The 17512-nt window shown below is 38.1% G+C and overlaps 4 protein-coding genes across 7 annotated transcripts; 1 reads left to right on the plus strand and 3 right to left on the minus strand.

Annotated features, from left to right (window-relative positions):
• Nucleotides 1-507: 507 nt before the first annotated feature.
• LOC110861799 (sin3 histone deacetylase corepressor complex component SDS3) lies at nt 508-3970 on the minus strand. 2 transcript variants are annotated; one of them, XM_022110933.2, is made up of 7 exons: nt 3094-3970; nt 2617-2730; nt 2383-2550; nt 1692-1969; nt 1516-1603; nt 1014-1098; nt 508-938 (listed from the first exon to the last, which is right to left on the minus strand). In XM_022110933.2, the coding sequence occupies exons 1-7, from the start codon at nt 3534-3536 to the stop codon at nt 843-845; spliced, it is 1272 nt and encodes a 423-aa protein (XP_021966625.1). In that variant the 5' UTR covers nt 3537-3970; the 3' UTR covers nt 508-842. The 2 variants fall into 2 exon arrangements, with proteins under 2 accessions (XP_021966625.1, XP_021966624.1); XM_022110932.2 differs by having other exon boundaries at nt 1516-1621.
• Nucleotides 3971-4526: 556 nt separating this feature from the next.
• On the plus strand, nt 4527-6136 carry LOC110861814. The gene is made up of 2 exons (XM_022110955.2): nt 4527-5111; nt 5467-6136. Exons 1-2 carry the CDS (start codon nt 4542-4544, stop codon nt 5629-5631), a joined length of 735 nt encoding a protein of 244 aa, XP_021966647.2. The 5' UTR covers nt 4527-4541; the 3' UTR covers nt 5632-6136.
• On the minus strand, nt 6017-10357 carry LOC110861813 (serine/threonine-protein phosphatase 2A regulatory subunit B'' subunit gamma). Of its 2 annotated transcripts, XM_022110954.2 has the most exons (10): nt 10218-10357; nt 9507-9873; nt 9246-9356; nt 8929-9101; nt 8341-8518; nt 8067-8255; nt 7504-7628; nt 6981-7212; nt 6786-6913; nt 6017-6317 (listed from the first exon to the last, which is right to left on the minus strand). In XM_022110954.2, exons 2-10 carry the CDS (start codon nt 9855-9857, stop codon nt 6227-6229), a joined length of 1578 nt encoding a protein of 525 aa, XP_021966646.1. In that variant the 5' UTR covers nt 9858-9873; nt 10218-10357; the 3' UTR covers nt 6017-6226. The 2 variants fall into 2 exon arrangements, with proteins under 2 accessions (XP_021966646.1, XP_035700868.1); XM_035844975.1 differs by lacking the exon at nt 10218-10357 and having other exon boundaries at nt 9607-9747.
• Nucleotides 10358-10458: 101 nt separating this feature from the next.
• Nucleotides 10459-14345, minus strand: LOC110861795 (probable palmitoyltransferase ZDHHC11). Of its 2 annotated transcripts, XR_002549089.2 has the most exons (7): nt 14164-14345; nt 13884-14021; nt 13580-13813; nt 12788-13045; nt 12483-12721; nt 11759-12195; nt 10459-11359 (listed from the first exon to the last, which is right to left on the minus strand). XR_002549089.2 is itself a non-coding variant. In XM_022110925.2 (6 exons), exons 2-6 carry the CDS (start codon nt 13899-13901, stop codon nt 11883-11885), a joined length of 1062 nt encoding a protein of 353 aa, XP_021966617.1. In that variant the 5' UTR covers nt 13902-14021; nt 14164-14345; the 3' UTR covers nt 11598-11882. The 2 variants fall into 2 exon arrangements, 1 of the variants encoding a protein (XP_021966617.1); XM_022110925.2 differs by lacking the exon at nt 10459-11359 and having other exon boundaries at nt 11598-12195.
• Nucleotides 14346-17512: the final 3167 nt, after the last annotated feature.

Raw genomic sequence — 17512 nt, forward strand, 5'->3', positions numbered from 1 at the left:
TCTACATAAGGTTGACACTAAGAATGGAGGTGGACCAGCGTATGCGATCCGATTTTGAGTAAATTAGTGTCAATTGATGACAAATTTAATTAGTATGAAATTTGTAAAAGACACGATCTCCCAATGGGCACGTTTGGCATAGATATTTGCATCCCAAGAGGAGACAATGCACCGTAAAGTCGACAAATTTTACACTTTCCTCATTTACTGCGCGTTTTCTCCTCTTCGGATGCAAATCTCTCTGCCAAACGTGCCCATTGGGAGATCGTGTCTTTCGCAAATTTCATACTAATCAAATTTGTCATCGATTGACGCTATTTTGCTCAAAATCGGATCGCATACGCTGGTCTACCTCCATTCGTAAAGTTCACTCTTCTCAAACCAAATCCGACTTCTTGGAATAAGATGACAAATATAACGGGATACAATTACCTTGTTCATGAGTGATGACAAATCTTTTTAAATATTCACATTAATTTTATCATGAACACAGTAATTAAACACTTGTTTAAACGTCATAATCTCATGAACAATTTTTCCAGTTTGTATTTCTTTCTTATACATCCGATTTTTTATAAAGTTTATACAATGCCTAAATACAGATATATTTGTTTATGTAAGTACAAAACATGTGTCGATCTTTTCGTCAATTAATTTGAATGAATCAAAAGTGTAAGACAAATCTGGCTAGAGCTAATAAATAGAGAATAATTATAATTAATATAATAATTATCTCGATAATTACTTATCTTGCTAAGTATTCATTAATAACAAAATTCGGAGTAATTAGAAATACAAAGAGTACAAAAAATACGAAGTACAAATACATCAAAAATATGGAGTTAGTTTGCTCTCCGTTTAATAAAGAGCTTCCCCTTTTGCAGGGATGAAATCGGAACCCGGATTTTCGTTTGGTCGTTAACTTTACGCACCCAGACCTGCATTTAAATTCAAATTAGTTCTGCACTCTTATGCAAATTAGTATCTGTATTCAAATGCAAATAAGTACATACCAAGTCCTGACTGATGCTGCAAATAACGCCCCCAACCTTGGACACTCCTTGACCCTCGACGAAGACGGGTTGACCACGGTGGAACCTATGAAATGGAATGATATCAATTATAAAAAATAGGCATACTAATCATAGATAAGATAAGATACATCACTTATCCCGGCCTAATATAACACTTATCATAAATACATTGTTTCTGGTGCAAGTAACCACTTGCTAGAAATAACGGCAAGAAAGTGGGGTTTTCAGCTAAATATTTTGACCTGGGAGAAATGCAAGGCGCAAGAAACTACGCCGCGCCGCGGTAAATACGGCATATAGCGCATATTTCTCCCGCTTTCTTGCACCTCCCATTTCTTGCTTTGCCGTGCAAAAAAATGCAGCAACCCCGCAAGGAATGAAATATTGATGTGGTTTTAGCTATCATGATAAGTCGGGTGGCAGGGATGAACTGTGTCTTCGGGGATTAAAGGTGGGGGGATGAAGTTGCATAAAAACATACCATCGCTTCTCATAAAACAGTTTCCCATCCTCAATCCTCGAATCAGAATGAGATCCTTCCGCCGAGTAATCCGTTTCTATTGCGGCCGCTAAATTATTTCGAGAAACTAACATGTACGTTGCAATAATTATCAATGATTAAGTAATTATTAACTTGTCAACATAAATAATTTCCACCTTTTCTGTTATAACCGTCAGACTTTTTCCCCTTTCCGGACGTAGCACCTCCGCCACGACCGCTGCCTCCTCCACCACCGCCCCCGCCCTGCAGATGGCATCGGATCGATTTCAAGTCGTCGTCAACTTCGGGTTCATCGAGGAGGAACGTGACCTGAAATTGGGGCACTTTTTTCCTCCGCTCCGGTTGTGGAGCGGGGTCATTTGGACGGCGGCGCAGTTTCCGGGTGTTTATCGGCTTGACTTCGGTAGGGTCGGATGTCAGCTCGAAGGAGTAACTGCGTAGTAATAGTAATCATTAATTGATGAAGTATTTATCTATAAAATTAACTACATTTCTTAATGCACGACTTCATGACTCGCCAAAATCAGCGCATTTTTGATAATTTCTCCGCTCTGGGAACTTATTTTAAAATTCTGGGCGACAAATTTGTAGTCCGTGAGTTGATTAATGGAATGTCGTCGAGTTTTTGAAGCCAGTTTCGATGAATTCCAATATTTCTGAAGGCTTCTTAACCTTGAAATCTCCTCCTTCAAAAAGTGTCAAAATCTAGAGTATGCATTTTCAAAATTGGCAACTCCTTGCTATATAAATTTGTCGTTCAGAATTTTAAAGTAAATTCCCAGAGCCGAGAAATGATTGAAAATGTGCTGATTTTGACGATAAGTCATCAAATCCTTCCTTAATTACCGTTCCATCTCAATTTGCTTCTTCTTTTCTTCCAATTCACTAATCAAACTCTCTCTGAGTTCGATCTTTTTGTCCTCAAACTCTCTCCCGATAAGCTTCTGCTCTGCGGAAAAGTCTCTCTCGATGCACATCATGTCATACTCGGTGGAAGCAGTGTTCATCTCCATCCTGCAGATGACAAGGATAAATAATACTTCATTTTTAACTGCATGTTAACTTTTTTTACCAACAAACCTTTTGTCACATTCCCTCCTCAATTTCTCCAAGCCTTGAATGTAGTCGGGGTGGTCGAGCGCTTCCAACTCTTCAAGTTGACCCTTAATCAAGTTCAGCTTATCAAAGTAGGCCCTGTCAGGAGAAACAATTTTATTAGGTAATCACCAAAATCGTCAAAATTAGCACATTTTTAATCATTTCTTCTCCGCTCTGGGAATTTATTTTAAAATTCTGAACAACAAATTTGTAGAGCAGGGAGTTCCCAATTTTCTTGAAATATACAGTCCAGATTTTGACACTTTTTGAAAGAAGAGATCTCAAGTTGAAGAAGCCTTCAGAAAAATTGAAACTCATCGAAACTGGCTCAAAAACTCATCGCCATTCCATCACTGACTACAAATTTGTCGTTCAGAATTTTAAAATAAGTTCCCAGATTCGATAAATGATTAAAAATATGCTGATAAGTCATCGACTCCTACATTAATTATTACTCACTCTTCCTTCAATTTCCTCTGATTTTCATCCACTTCTGCAACCACACCACCCCCACTGTCCCCCATCCCTCCTCCTCCCCCCATTCCGTGCGAGTAAGGTTGCAGCAAACCAGCCGACGTTGATCCCCCCGGAACGTTGTTGTTATTTCCCCCGGTGAAAAATGGATTTCGCACATCGCGAATGTCGCCATCCTCCGAGGCGTCCTCGGTGTCCTCGTCACTATCGCGATAACCTTGAGGACCACCGAGTCGCACGTATTCTTCGTGCAGCGCGAGCAGTCTTGGCTTATCGGTGTGGGGGGTGATTAACATGTGTGCCGCTGTTCGGCTCAATTCACGTTGACGTTGCTCGTGCAATTCCGCCAGTTCGGCGTCATAATCCATACATTCGCTCAAATTTCGAAAACGAGGAAGTGAATTGGTCGGACCGGAAGAAGACGCCATTTTTTTAATTGTCAATTAAAACGTCGGTAGACGAACTATAACTTAATTAAAATTTAAATATAGACCTCCAATTATTGTGACCCTGAAGAACCGGAGGAGGACGATAATGAGCATAATTTCAAATTCCTCAGCAGTTAGACAAACTATAACTTACTGATCTCCAATTAATTATTCCGTTAAATTATTACAATTTAATTAATTTAGCAGGAAAAATAAGATAAATCTACTTTCTTTCAGCACATTTAACCAAATAAGTTGATACCCAATTTAACTTAAATTTTGAATTTAAAGCTGTCCTACTAACCAGACTTGACGAAGTTAACGATCGTTTAAACAAATTATCTAATTAATTATTCTAATTGGCCAAATTGCAAATAACTTTCGTGCCTGCCTGGATTTGCAACTTTTGACTTCAAACACAAATCCTACGAAAAACGCACACGGAGCATTTGTCATTTGTGAGATTCATTCCAATATTACAAAGTTTGCACGCAAATACATAAGCATAAGCATCATACCGTTCTTCCAAATTCATACAAAAGAACAATCTATACCTCATTTGCATAGCATCAATAATTCGCATTCCAAAATTTGTAACAAGAAATCAAATCAAATCTGATTATTTCTCCTTATCCAAAATTCAAATTTGTTTTTTACATTGGTTCAGAATTCAATAACAAAAATCGTATAAAATGGATGGATCTCATAAAATCTCATTTTCATCACAACGATTTAGCTTCTTTTGATTGGAGAATAACTGATATTCAGATAATCGAAGCCATGTTATCAAAATATTGGAGAACTAATAAGCTTATTTAAAAAAGGTTGTTTGTTATCATTTCCGTTTTCTCACAATACAAATTCCTATCGTCAGACTGCATGCGTTTAACGTCGTTCTCTTTTCTCCCTTAGCGTATTTACATACATAATTAAATGCAATGCTAATTAACCTCCTCATCCAAACCATCTTAATTAACATAAACCATACCCAAAGATAAGGTAGCAATGAACCTCACAGCTATAAAATCTCTCTTTATTCCTGCCACAAAACTTCTTGCCTTCATTCTCTCCCAACTTTTCGTCCACCTCGGTCACAGTTATCATTTCCTCCTCAATCTCAACCTCAACTTCCCCCCACTTAATCCCCCCTCATCACTCCTCGAAATGCAAGAATACGAAGTAACCTACACCTCATCCGGAACCTCCTCCTTCCCCCCGTCGTCGTCAGGATCCAGTCCAATCTGGTTACCACAACCCCCGCCCGCCTCGCCCCCATTGGCGTCCATGTTCAACGCTCCAGATTACAACTGCTTATCGCCCGCACCCTCGACCCGTCCGGCCTCGAGGATGCGAGACTCGAGGGAATGGACTTCCTCCAAGAACAGGAGGAAGTCCAGCAGCAGTACTATCAACATCATCAAGTTGGAGGAGGAGGAGGAGGGGGACGACGACGTGATGCAAGGAGAGGGTCATTACCTGCCCCCCTTTAATCTGCACGATGACACGGGTTCCGTCACTCTTGTGTCGGCCGGGGATAAATCGCCCCCACCTTCGCCAACGAAGATGTTTGCAGAGGTTTGTTATCATCTAATTTTGTATAGTTTCTTTTCTTGCGGGTTTGCTAAATTTTTTGCACTGGAAAGCAAGAAATGTGTGAAATGCGAGGTGCAAGAAACTGGGAGAAAGTGGGAGAAATATGCGCCATCCAGCCGCGCGCCGTATGCCGTATTTACCGTGGCGGGCGTCGTTTCTTGCGCCTTGCATTTCTCCCAGGTCAAAATAATCCCCTGCAAGAAACGACTTTACTGCCCTTATTTCTCCCAAGTGGTGGTCTTACTTGCACCCGAAACACTAATTAAATGCCTCAAATTATTTAACTGACATGACTATAATTATTTAACTGACATATGTTTCCCCTCCTTCTCCTCAGGCCTTTCGTCACATCCGGAAATTAAACCATCTCATGGAGAATGACGCCACGCTCCGAGTCGTGGTCATGGATTTGCAAGCCGTCAACCTCGACCTTCTCAAGGCGCAGGAAGCCCTCGAATTCAGAAGGAATAAGCGAAAACCCGTTAATAGGAGAGTGTTTTAACCCCAATTAATTAATTACGTTCAGGAATATTTCATCAATTACTATTTAATTATAATATTATGATTTTTACTTTGATTGCGAGATTTTACACATTTTTTTTGGGTTTAAGACGGCAATTTCGTCCCCATTTTTACGCTATTTTTTAAGCAGTAAATATTTGACAAATATTATTTTACTTTGTACAACATTTTGTTTTGTTGTTTTTATTTAAATCTTTTCATTCACAGAGTTTAAAATTACAAATATGTAATTTACATATCGTTGTAAGCAGCAATCACAATATTTGACATTATTTAATTCTATTTAATCACCTGGTTTTTGTTGCATTAATCAGAACAACAACACTTAAAACAGTTACGTAATTATTAAAACATAGTATAAAAACACATGAATTTTGAAATATCTAGTAAAAAAAAAGTCCACCTATGAACTGAATGTGACGACAACATTATTTGTAAGGCAAGTTTTTGGATTAATTAAAGCAATTAATTAAGTCGGACGAACACAGTTTGATGTAGGGACGGAATTATTTTGTACTTTTTTCATAATTGGTTAAAGATTTTCTTCGAGTATTTTCGGAGTCTTGACAAATTAACTACTGCGGATTCACGACAAACTCTCGGTTTTCATAGTCGTCTAAGCTCTTGGCGTCGATAAGCATGCCAATAACGAGATCACCTTTGCCACTGAAACATAGTAATATGCAAATTAGTCCCTCCATCCATACCCACACCTATAAAACAACCCTCACTCATTGTCAGTGCAGCTTTATTCAGCCCGAGTCAGGTTGTCGGTAATAACTTTTGCACAAATTTTGCTCATCTTCGAACTTGATTCTTAATAATTTTGCATATTCTACGCATGTCCAAAATTTCAAGTCGATTGGATAAGCGTATATAATCAACAGAGTTGGTCAAGATACTTTTTTTCAAAGATACAAGATACAAGAAAATTCAAGACATACAATACTTTGAACGAAACCCTAAGATACAAGATACTAAATACAAATACTGAGCTCTACACAAGATACAAGATCCAAAATATATTGTGTGTCTTGTACCTCATATATTGTTAACCCTGGTAATCGATACATAGAAAGACAACCATGACGGTAAGCCTATACATAAGTAAGCCCTGACTACTACTAAACTCACCACTTGAATAAATCCGCCGCCGTTATCCGGAACGGATTCACTGGCTTCACCATATCGAATATCTCATCCTTGATATCGTCAAATTTTGGAGCTTCTGGGTTCGACTCGGACAAAATTTTGTAAACGTCCTACATAAAAAAGTTGGGTTATTCATAATTTTTTAAAAAATTGACAGTTGCATATCTCTCTCCTCACCTTATAGAAGTAGTGCAGATCCCCCGAATTGAGGTATCCCTTCCCATGAATATCTAAAACTTTGACGAAGTAACTGATCGCCTGCTCCTCGCTCTTGTTCTCCATCGCGAGCACAAAGTCGATATAGGCTCTAAAATCCATTTCACCGTGGTATGTCATCTTCTCCGAGAATAAGGCATCCGCAAAGGCTTCCGTGAGATATATCGATGCCCCACAAGAGGAATAATTGAACCTAGACGATAAGGATAAGATAAGCACACGTTTAACATGCATACATTTTCACATAATATTCACTACGAATTCGCATGTCCGCATCGCAACATAATTTTGGAAAACATTGTACAAACTAATCCTAGCCATTAGAGATGTGCAAGTTCGCAAACGCATTTCTAAGCCAAATTTTTTTGCGAGCTTGCGAACTTGCACATTTCCAAATGTTTTTTCAGAAATGTTTGTCAGAAATTCAGAATTGTTCTTTTTAACGATGCGAACTCGTAATGAATACTTTTATTATTCTCCTCACTTAAGAAACTCTTCCTGACTCAACATCCCATTGGCATCCGTGTCTAGTAAAACGTAGTGCTTGTACACACGGAGCAGGCTATAAAGTCCGAACCAGTTAGTGTCCCGAACAACGGAATCCCGCAACTAAACAAAGGTCAATTAGTAAAGTTATGTAAGTACATTTCAATTCAAATTTAGGCAAAATACTTGTACAAATGCGGTATTTTGAGCTTTGTTCTTCCCAGGGCTTGAATTTCTAGGGTTGTTACACCCAAAAATAGACGGAAATCTGCATGAGGAAGACAACCGTCTTACGAAAATACATGAATTCAGCTTTTCATCGCTGTCAAAATACTTCATTTTTCACAAATCGTGAAAACAATGCATTTTTCCAGCGATAAAAAGCTATTTCTTCACAAAACATGTATTTTTGTAGGCCTGTTCTCTTCTCCATGCAGATTCTCATTCCTTTGTGGATGCAACAGCATTGGAAATCTAAACCCTGGGAAGAACAAAAACTCAACTTTCTGTATTTTGTCCACCCTTTCATGTCAAGTTAAACTTTCATCATGAACAACTCACCTCCAAGATCTCATCGAGCAACATGCTCGACATGATGGCTACAATTTGCACCTTTCCAATATGTCTGGGATCCAGGAAGAAAAAAAACTTTCGACTTGCGGCGCACAAATAGAACGGTTCCAGAGCAGATTCCATCCCCTCGAGTTGCTGAAGCGTAGGGAGCAGTTCACGGATGTAGGACTCCATCCACTACAAATTATAACAAAACCGTGGCTTAATTAGAAGTCATACACATTCAACAGCAAACTCTTTCTTGCCTCCCTCCCTCACTCACCTCTTCGGTCAGGTACCCTTGACAGTCGAGGTCATAGTTAATGAACCCCAGCCTCGTCTGAATCAACCAGACCCTCTTCATCACATAATTGAAGAGATGGATGATCGGCAAGCGACGAAATATCTTATCATCTGACTCACTCATCAGACTCATAAACTTGGTCGTGGTCAGCCATTCCCTGTACGTATTTAAATACAAATTAATTACACAATTACAACTACCTCTCCCCTCGTTTCGGTAACGTTAGACTCGATGTTTCATGGCCAAAACCGTCAAAATCTCCACATTTCTCGCCTTCGGGAATTTATTTTAAAATTCTGGACGACCAATTCGTAGAGCAGGTCGTTCCCAATTTTTTTAAAACACTCCGGATTTTGAAGGTAGAGATCTCAAGTTTAAGAAGCCTTCAGAAAAATAGGCACTCATCGAAACCCGCTTAAAAATCCAGCTCCATTTCATTAATCAACTCACTGACTACAAACTTGCGGTTCAGAATTTTAAAATAAATTCCCAGAGGGGAGAAATTATATTAAAAATGTGCAGATTTTGATGATGAATCCTCAAATCCTACGTAAATCCTGTTTTCACCTGATTTTTGGGTGCATCTCCTCCTTTGCCTTGGTAAAGCTCACGTAGTCAATATACTTTTCGTAGACGAGGACCCCTCTGTCCCTCAGGCCGCGTTCCACCCAGCGAAACCATTTCGTATTCAACGGCTTCGGCGTCTTATCCGCCCATTTTTCCAAAATACCATAGAATTCCTGTAAACCAATAAATAATTCATCCTTAAACTGCATTTATAAATACTTTACTTCTTCATAACCTTGCGCCATTAATGTTACAACATTGGCGCAAGTTAGGAATAACCACTTAAAAACTATCAATTATTGACAAATTATTCCCACCATAATCTCTTCTTGGGTTAAGAGATCACTGGACATCCTGTCCCAAATTTGCTGTTTCGTCGCCAACCGGAGGGAATACGCCACCCTGTCGCCATCACTTGGTTCAGATTCCTGCAAAGAAAAACACCGTACTTTAATGTTCTTAAAATAGGACCAGACCGGACCGACAACCGATAAGGCACGGACACCGACACCGGCATTTTGATAACACTACCATTATTTCATCCGACACCCACATTTTTGACCTATTTATTGCCTCACCTTATGCAACGTGGGATCGACGACCAACTTGTTTCGAAAGAGACGTGAAAGATCGCCCGATTCTCGAGCTTCGCGAAGTAGTTTTTCTAAATTCTTGTACCTTTCGACAATCACGTCCGTCTGGGTGGCGGGAGGTGTTGGCGATGATGACTTAGCCCGTACTGGAGGCTCCTGTAGGGTTGAAAATTGGTCGCGAAGGGCTTGCGAGAAAGTGGAGAAGGGCAGCCCAGCGAGGCGCGGAGGTGCCTGCTCATCGGCGGCCTTCCCCTTCTTCTTATTTCGACGAACAACAACAAACGACTCTTGTTCGTCCTCCTTCATCGCAGCGGCAGTGGGGGTGGTGCTGCTCATCCTTCTTGATAATGACCTATCAGAGCAGAATAAAACTTTGATAAGTAAACAGGCACAAAAGAACGATTGAATATTGAATTCAATTCACGCAGTCATTTGTAATTCGTAAAATGTGTGCGTTTTGTACCAAAATTTTACAAAATAAAGAGATTCCCTTGATCTCTGCAAGTTTAGGAACATTCAGGAAGCTAATTTTCATTCGAAATATGAGTAAAATTTTGTAAAACTTTGTAACTCTACAGAATTTACGTATTTTACAATTTTTATTCGCAAAGTCTGCGTGAATGAATTGCTTCAATATTTCAAGATTTCGTAAAAATACGAGATAGTAAATCCAATCTATCCCGATTTAATACTTACCGCGACAAACTAATTAATTAATTAGTTAATTAATTAACTATTTCGTTAAATAACAAATTGAAAAAAACAGAGATCAAAAAGGAGATCCCAGTCCAACTGATTCCGGCTCCCGGTAGATTTTTTCCTCAATCAGAAAAACCATCTCCATCAACCCAGCAGTCGGCTCAGCATGCAAAAACCCGTTCCAAAACTCCAATAAGTTTTTCATACACTTCATTCTTCTTCTCACCTTATCAACAAATTAAACGCTTATCTTTTTTTATTGAGATCATTTCCATAATAAGTAAGACATGTAGCTATTAAACACAAATTATCCCCCGACAATAATACTGTCCGTGTAATGATTTTCTCCAAAATTCCAATCGATTTCTCAGAAATATTGGGAAATTCCTCAAACATAAATTTCCCCAGTAAATTCCCGATAAGATAATATTGCAGATCTTGATCCTTCCATTGGAGAAACAACCATGAAGTACAGCAGCACAGCACCGTTGAATAATTACTACATGAATATTTCATTAATTACATGATATGATTACTTCCCAACCCCCCAACTTCCCCCCACCCCCATATTTGCGATAAGGATACGATGAATTAATCACGATGAATTAATCACGATTAATAAATCCCCTGAAACATGTAGAAACTTATAAAGGAATAACATTTCTGAGACGTTAATGGATATCCACATTTCAGGGGGCGATTCCCCCTCCCCACAAATAATACCCCCCAAACTAAAATAAATTTACAAACTTTTTTTTATATATTTCTTACACTTATAAATAAGTACATACGTATGTATTACATTTGTTCGATTACATCACAGTTAATTCTGGTTGGTTGGTTATAGTTAAAAAAAAGTAACGGTTAAAATATTTTAACAAATTTATATCGCTTTTTTAAACAATAATTATGCGCAGAGATGAACTTAATTAATAATTAATGACAAAAAATTTGGATTTGAATGATTTGATTACAATATTTTCAGTCCTATAGGATAACAATTTGTTATCATGTTTCACGGTAAATTTGAGATCCACAGCACATTCTTGATAACATAGTTGATTATATGACAAACACGAGGTTAAAATTCTACAATTTTTCGTATAATACTAAAATCCTATGTAATTTTTGACGCCGTTCTATTCGATCCGCGGTATTAATGAGGGGCTGGATGACGAATCACCAAAATGGTCAAAATCGGCACATTTTTAATGATTTCTTATGGGCTCTGGGAATTTATTTCAAAATTCTGGACGACAAATTTGTAGAGCAGGGTCTTCCCAATTTTTTGAAAATATACAGTCCAGATTTTGACACTTTTTGGCGGAGGAGATCTCAAGTTTAAGAAACCTTCAGAAACCTTGGAACTTATCGAAACTGGCTCAAAAAACTCCACGCAATTCCATTAATCAACTCACCGACTACAAATTTGTCGTTCAGAATTTTAAAATAAATTCCCAGACCCGAGAAATCATTAAAAATGCGTTGATTTTAACCATTTTGGTGAATCGTCATCTAATCCTACTTAATTTTGACACCTTTCTTCTCTTCGCTTCGTTCCATAATATTAATTATCTTCACAAGAATTTTGAGTAGTAAGTTTTTATAAACAACAACAATTAATTATCTGGTAAATAGTGAGAGAGAGGAAGAGTTAGTTTATCATCCTCGAAGTGGCGTTTCCGGTGGTGGCGTCCATCGTGGAAAGGTGGGTCTTCGGTGGGAGAAATCTTCCCTCCCGTCGTCTCCTCCGACGCCACAATCATCCTGGTTTTTGTCGTAAATGGCGTTCACATCGTGGTAAATGACCTCCTGCTCCACTCCGTCGACGACCGGCGTCTTCTTGTACGATCCGAACCGATACTCCAGGTAACTCACGCCCATCATCATCAATCGAATTTGGTGGATCAGCACAAACGTGAGGAGAATGGCGACTCCGATCCCGTAAATTGATGTGATATAGCCCAAAGTAATCCTGATCAGGTAATCAACAATTAATTACTTAGTCACGTGGTAGTTATATATTTATTATCAGTTTTTCGGATGCAAGCAACCACGTGCAGGAAAGTAGTTTCTTGCAGCTATTTTGACCTGCACGAAATGCACGGCGTAAGAAACGACGCCCCGCCGCTGTAAATACTTCATACGGCGCGTGGCGAACATTTCTCACACTTTCTTGCACCCCGCATTTCTTGCATTTCTTGGAAAATCTAACAAACCCGCAATACACGAAACACTCTTTAATTATATCATCTTTCTCACATGAACTGTCCCTTTCCATACACATCCGGACAGTTAGTCGGAATCAGGAGCCATCTCGATGTCGAGGAAGTCCCATCATTGAAACCAATTCCATTCAGAAGATAGACCGGGTAGCAAATCGAGGTCAAGTTCATCATCACAGTTACCACGAGCCAAGCCGTTCCAAACGCCACCGTCGCCACGAAAGCCAACTTGTTCACGCGACCAACACAGCAATTTATCCAGACGCAGTGATGATCCTAAAATTAATTTACATTTAAATCGCCCCTTTTTAAAGTAATTAATTAACTAACTAAACAACTCACTCTTCCGGAAACGAATCGTTTACACTTTCTGCAATAGTCGTAGCTGTAATACATCATTTTCTTGACGGGGTCCAAAATTATGCTGGATTGCTTTTTCGGCTGCGTCCCAAACTTGGCGTTGAACTCTTCGGGGAGCGAGGCGCAGAGGTGGCGGGTCAGAAACATGCAGAAGATGCAGCAGCCCCCCATCGCTAGGGCGAAGGCGTATTCCGTCTGAGTTATCGAGGCAAATATCCCGCGCGTTACCGTTTCAAAGACCTGCAGCACAAAGGATCAGATCAATAGTAAAAACCAAAAGCATGCTCTACATCACAATCAACGGCGGATATGTATTTTAAAAAATCCCTGAAATGTGCACTTAATATTTACGAAAAAATCTCAAAATATTTACGAAATATGTACAAAACAATAAGAAATTTCATTAAATTCGCATCTTTGGAATTAATCTTCTGGATTTTTTTTTCAAGTTGAATTTTTTGAGAACAAAAACAAAGCCTCAAATCGTTGAAATATTTACAAAATAGATACGTATTTTAGAAAAGAATGTGTAAAAGATTACACATTTTTGAAAATATATAACATTTTTCAAATAATAGCAGAAATATTGTATGTATTAATGTCTAAAAACCTAGAAATATGTTGCAATATGTGGAAATTTTTCGTAATTTTTGTACTCTACTCGAGTTACGGATCACCCCCATACGATTTAACCCTCGGTCGTCATCAAATGAAAATTTTTAAGCTAAATACATATCCGCCCTCTGCTTATCATCACCCCCCCTGGTCACTCACATAGAAGGAGATGATCATCGAATACAGCGTGTACTTGAAGTAGAAAGAAGACGAGTTCTTAATCCCACACTGTTTCTTTACAACGTTTATCGTCACTGGGAGCAGTCCGAGAGAAATGAAGGTTGACCACGTTCCGAAAGATGCAATCGCAAACGTCACGCCGAGAAGGATCAGGGGGATCAGGGTCGATTTCCAGTCGCATAACGACTCAAAAAATCCCCCGTTCCGTAACCACTGCGTAATCACAGATAAGGTCAAACATGTTATATTATGATAAGACAAAATTTCAATACACACAACTTACCGGAATTCCGAGCTTCATTCTCTCCTCAAAAGAATGACCTGACAAGAAGATAAACAAGTGACGAAGAAAAAAGTGACGAAAAGTTGACCAAAATTTATTCCACTCCTATCGATGAATCGCCTTCCTTCCAATTCAAATCTGAATCGAGAACAATTCAAAATCGATTAAATTATAATTCAACAAGTTCGACCTACATTTAAAAAATCGATTTGTTTGTTGTGGATATATAATTATAAACAAATTTGAATAATAATAACTGATTATTATTTCATGTATGTACCTCACAGGTAGTGGAAGTCGTGGTGGTGGTGGTGGTGGAAGGGGGGACTAAATACACCGGGACAGATAAGCCCTTCGCAGATAAGGTCAAGGATAAGGAGAGAGAGAGAGGAAATTAGCTCCAGCAGGAAACGGACCGAACTCTTTTTCAGTGAGAAATGTCAAAAGTCGCCCAACTCCAGTTCCCGGCCGGGCCGGGGGCAAGGTGAGACTCGACTTTCACATACTTTCACCTCTGCTTTCTCCAGAAAAACATGAACTATTTCAAAATTGCATATTTACAATATTTTATAAACTTTATAAGTTTATAACGAATTACATGTACATCTTTTGTCTCATAAAACCATACAAATTACCCAAAATATGCATACATATTTACATACACAGTTCGAATACATGCCAAAAATATGCATATTTATTTGCATAGTGCGAATGCATGCATATTTTTCTCACTTATTTTATCCCCGACCACAACCATACGATAAACACACTAATTAATTTGCATATTAATCAACTAATTAACAAAGTCATTGGTAATAACTCGTAAAATCCGTACCGTTTGTGCCACAATTTTACAAGCTTTTACGCAATAAAGAAAGAGATGTCTTGTATTAATATATCTGAGCAAATTTATACAAATTTGTGCTCTAATTTTCCTTGGAAATATGTGCAAAATTTTGTAAAGGTTTGAAATGCTATAATCAATTTTAGAGCATATGTAACTTTGAAATATTGCTCTTTTACTTTTTACAATATTTTATTTCAAGCTTTCATTTACATTCAGCAAACTTCTTCTCAAATGCAAAGCTAGTTAAAATAATTAAAATATGACAATTAACTTGCAGCAAATTTGCACATTCTCCTTCTTCACAAAGCATAATAATAAAGCATGGACATTTTACTGTGTAGAAATGTGGATATTTTTCATACACGTGGACTTCATCCACAATAAGCCACCGAAATTATTTTGCATGTGCGAACTTGTACAAAATTGGGACATTCTTCTTCTTCTTTAAGATACACATAAATAAGTGAAAAAAATCTTACCCATTTTATTCTACATATAGAAATTTGTCCTGTACTTTACATATATACATAATCATAAAAAATACATATATGTACAGCGTTAAAGGCCAAATCGGACTAATAAATACGTACTTTTGTAAAAGTTTGTACGTTTAGAGAATTTATGGATTTTTTACCATGTTATCAAGGCCTCCGTGAATTGCCTCCTCACTAAATTGGATTATAAATACGTAAAAGGTCATTTAGCTCACCGACTTTCCAAAATATGTTTCTAATTCAAAAACTTTCAGCAACTAATTTTTTGTAATAATTGCTTCCATTTCATGACGTTAGTTATGTGCATACATATGCAAATAATCATCCGTCGTCATCAATATGAAATCTGAAATTTTTATTGACAATTTCGAACTTGCATACGAGTTAACTATGCACCCAAATTTGTATGAAACACGTGACCATTTCATTTTATGGCACATTAATATTGCAATATTTCCTATGCAATTATTCCATGCTGGTACAACATGATTTATTTATAAGGGGAATACTAGCTGGGTTGCATACGTAAAACTCCCATAAATTACGAGGTTTACACAGTATATAAGTTACACTATCCATTTAAAAATAAATAATACAAATTACTAATCGAGACTCTCTTAACACAAAATCTTTACTCAGGATTAGTCTCATGACTCATTCGTCACTCTGCAAACAATCGAAAGAAAAACAAAAAACACGTTGCCTTCATTCCAAGAAAATACCCCGTGAACACGTGGACTGCACTGTAATCGTTCATCCAAACAAAAAAAGGATGACTTTGCATCTGGACCCGACCACCATGAAGCACCAAATTCTTGTCTCCGAAACCATTTACAAATTTTCCCATTCACTCAAATTTACTACTACATTACAAAAAAATACTTGTGTTTCCCAATTCCTAAAAGTATGAACTACGCTTAAAAAATATCCCCATATTTCTTAAAAAAAGTCACAAAAATGCTGCATGCATTTTGAAAAACATGAATTTTTCTACAACAAATGCATACCCTCCATTTAATGCAAATCGTCCAGCTTACTCACATATGTAAATACAATTCAGCCACGTGTCTTAACCGTTAATAATGATGTCCACGTATATCTTAACAAAAACATCACAAAAATGCTAACATTTCCACCAACAGAATCATCACACATTTCAAAAAACACGAACTTTTCGCTATTTCTATACAACTTCTATTTAATAAATACAAATCGCTTAAAAAATATATCGACATTTCAACCGAGTAAAATGTGCATGCTTTTTTATGATGCTTTGCAGAATGCAGAATGTGTCAATTTTATGAAAGTTCATTTTCATATGCGTCCGTCCAGCTTATGTATGTACATAAATACAATTCAGCCACGTGTCTTAACCGCTATAACCAGTGACCGCGGAAGGGTGTGGACAGAGGGACAATGTCCCCACGGTTATTCGATGTCCGCATCATCTCCCCATCTTATACAAACCTCTCCCTCCCCTATCAGACAATGTTAACGTCCCCCGATGTCCCCACGGCTTCCGCGGCCACCGGCTTTAATACGTAATGAATGATGTGTACTTCCACGATATCACGGTCATCCCCAGTTGCATAATAAAGTAAATGGTGATCGATGGCATCCACCCAGCTTACTACACGTACTACTCGGATGACTCATTCATTCCAGTTCCTGGAACTACTCGCACTTTCACTCGGCCTTACTTTCACTCAGAACAAAGAGAAAAGCAGTAGTGGCTGCAGTGCAGGTTTCCAACTACGACTCGACTTTCCCCAGAACCCCGTCAACCTTTCCCAGAACAGTTTTGCTGCATAGGTATTTAGAGGAGAACACAAGTCCCTATAATTTCACCAGAATCGAACACAATGACTAATCTGTTGAGACGCAAATATGCATGGATGAAAATCATCAATTCTCAATAATTGCATAATCCATGGTTCATACGTATGTAAATTAGCTTGCAAAAAAATTGCACTTCTTCTTAATAAAAGTTTTTCATAAGTGTCCACCCAGTTTGAGATGCATTCATTCTTTATATAGTCACCTTCCATCCATATGAAAATTATTCGCATGCAAAACCTGCATAAAATTCGCACATGCTTCTTCTTCATAAAGCATCGTCTAAATACATGCATGAAAAAAAATCTTGTACATATTACTCCGTAGAAATACCCACATTTTTCATAAGCATCACTTCAATCACCTCGTGCAGTGGACAATCTAATTCCTTTCTCTAAAATCTGACCCTCCACGCAGTTTAAGATATAAATAATATGAATATCATCCACTCC

Source organism: Folsomia candida, unplaced genomic scaffold (assembly GCF_002217175.1).
Source record: "Folsomia candida strain VU population unplaced genomic scaffold, ASM221717v1 Fcan01_Sc045, whole genome shotgun sequence".
Lineage (NCBI taxonomy): Eukaryota > Metazoa > Arthropoda > Collembola > Entomobryomorpha > Isotomidae > Folsomia > Folsomia candida.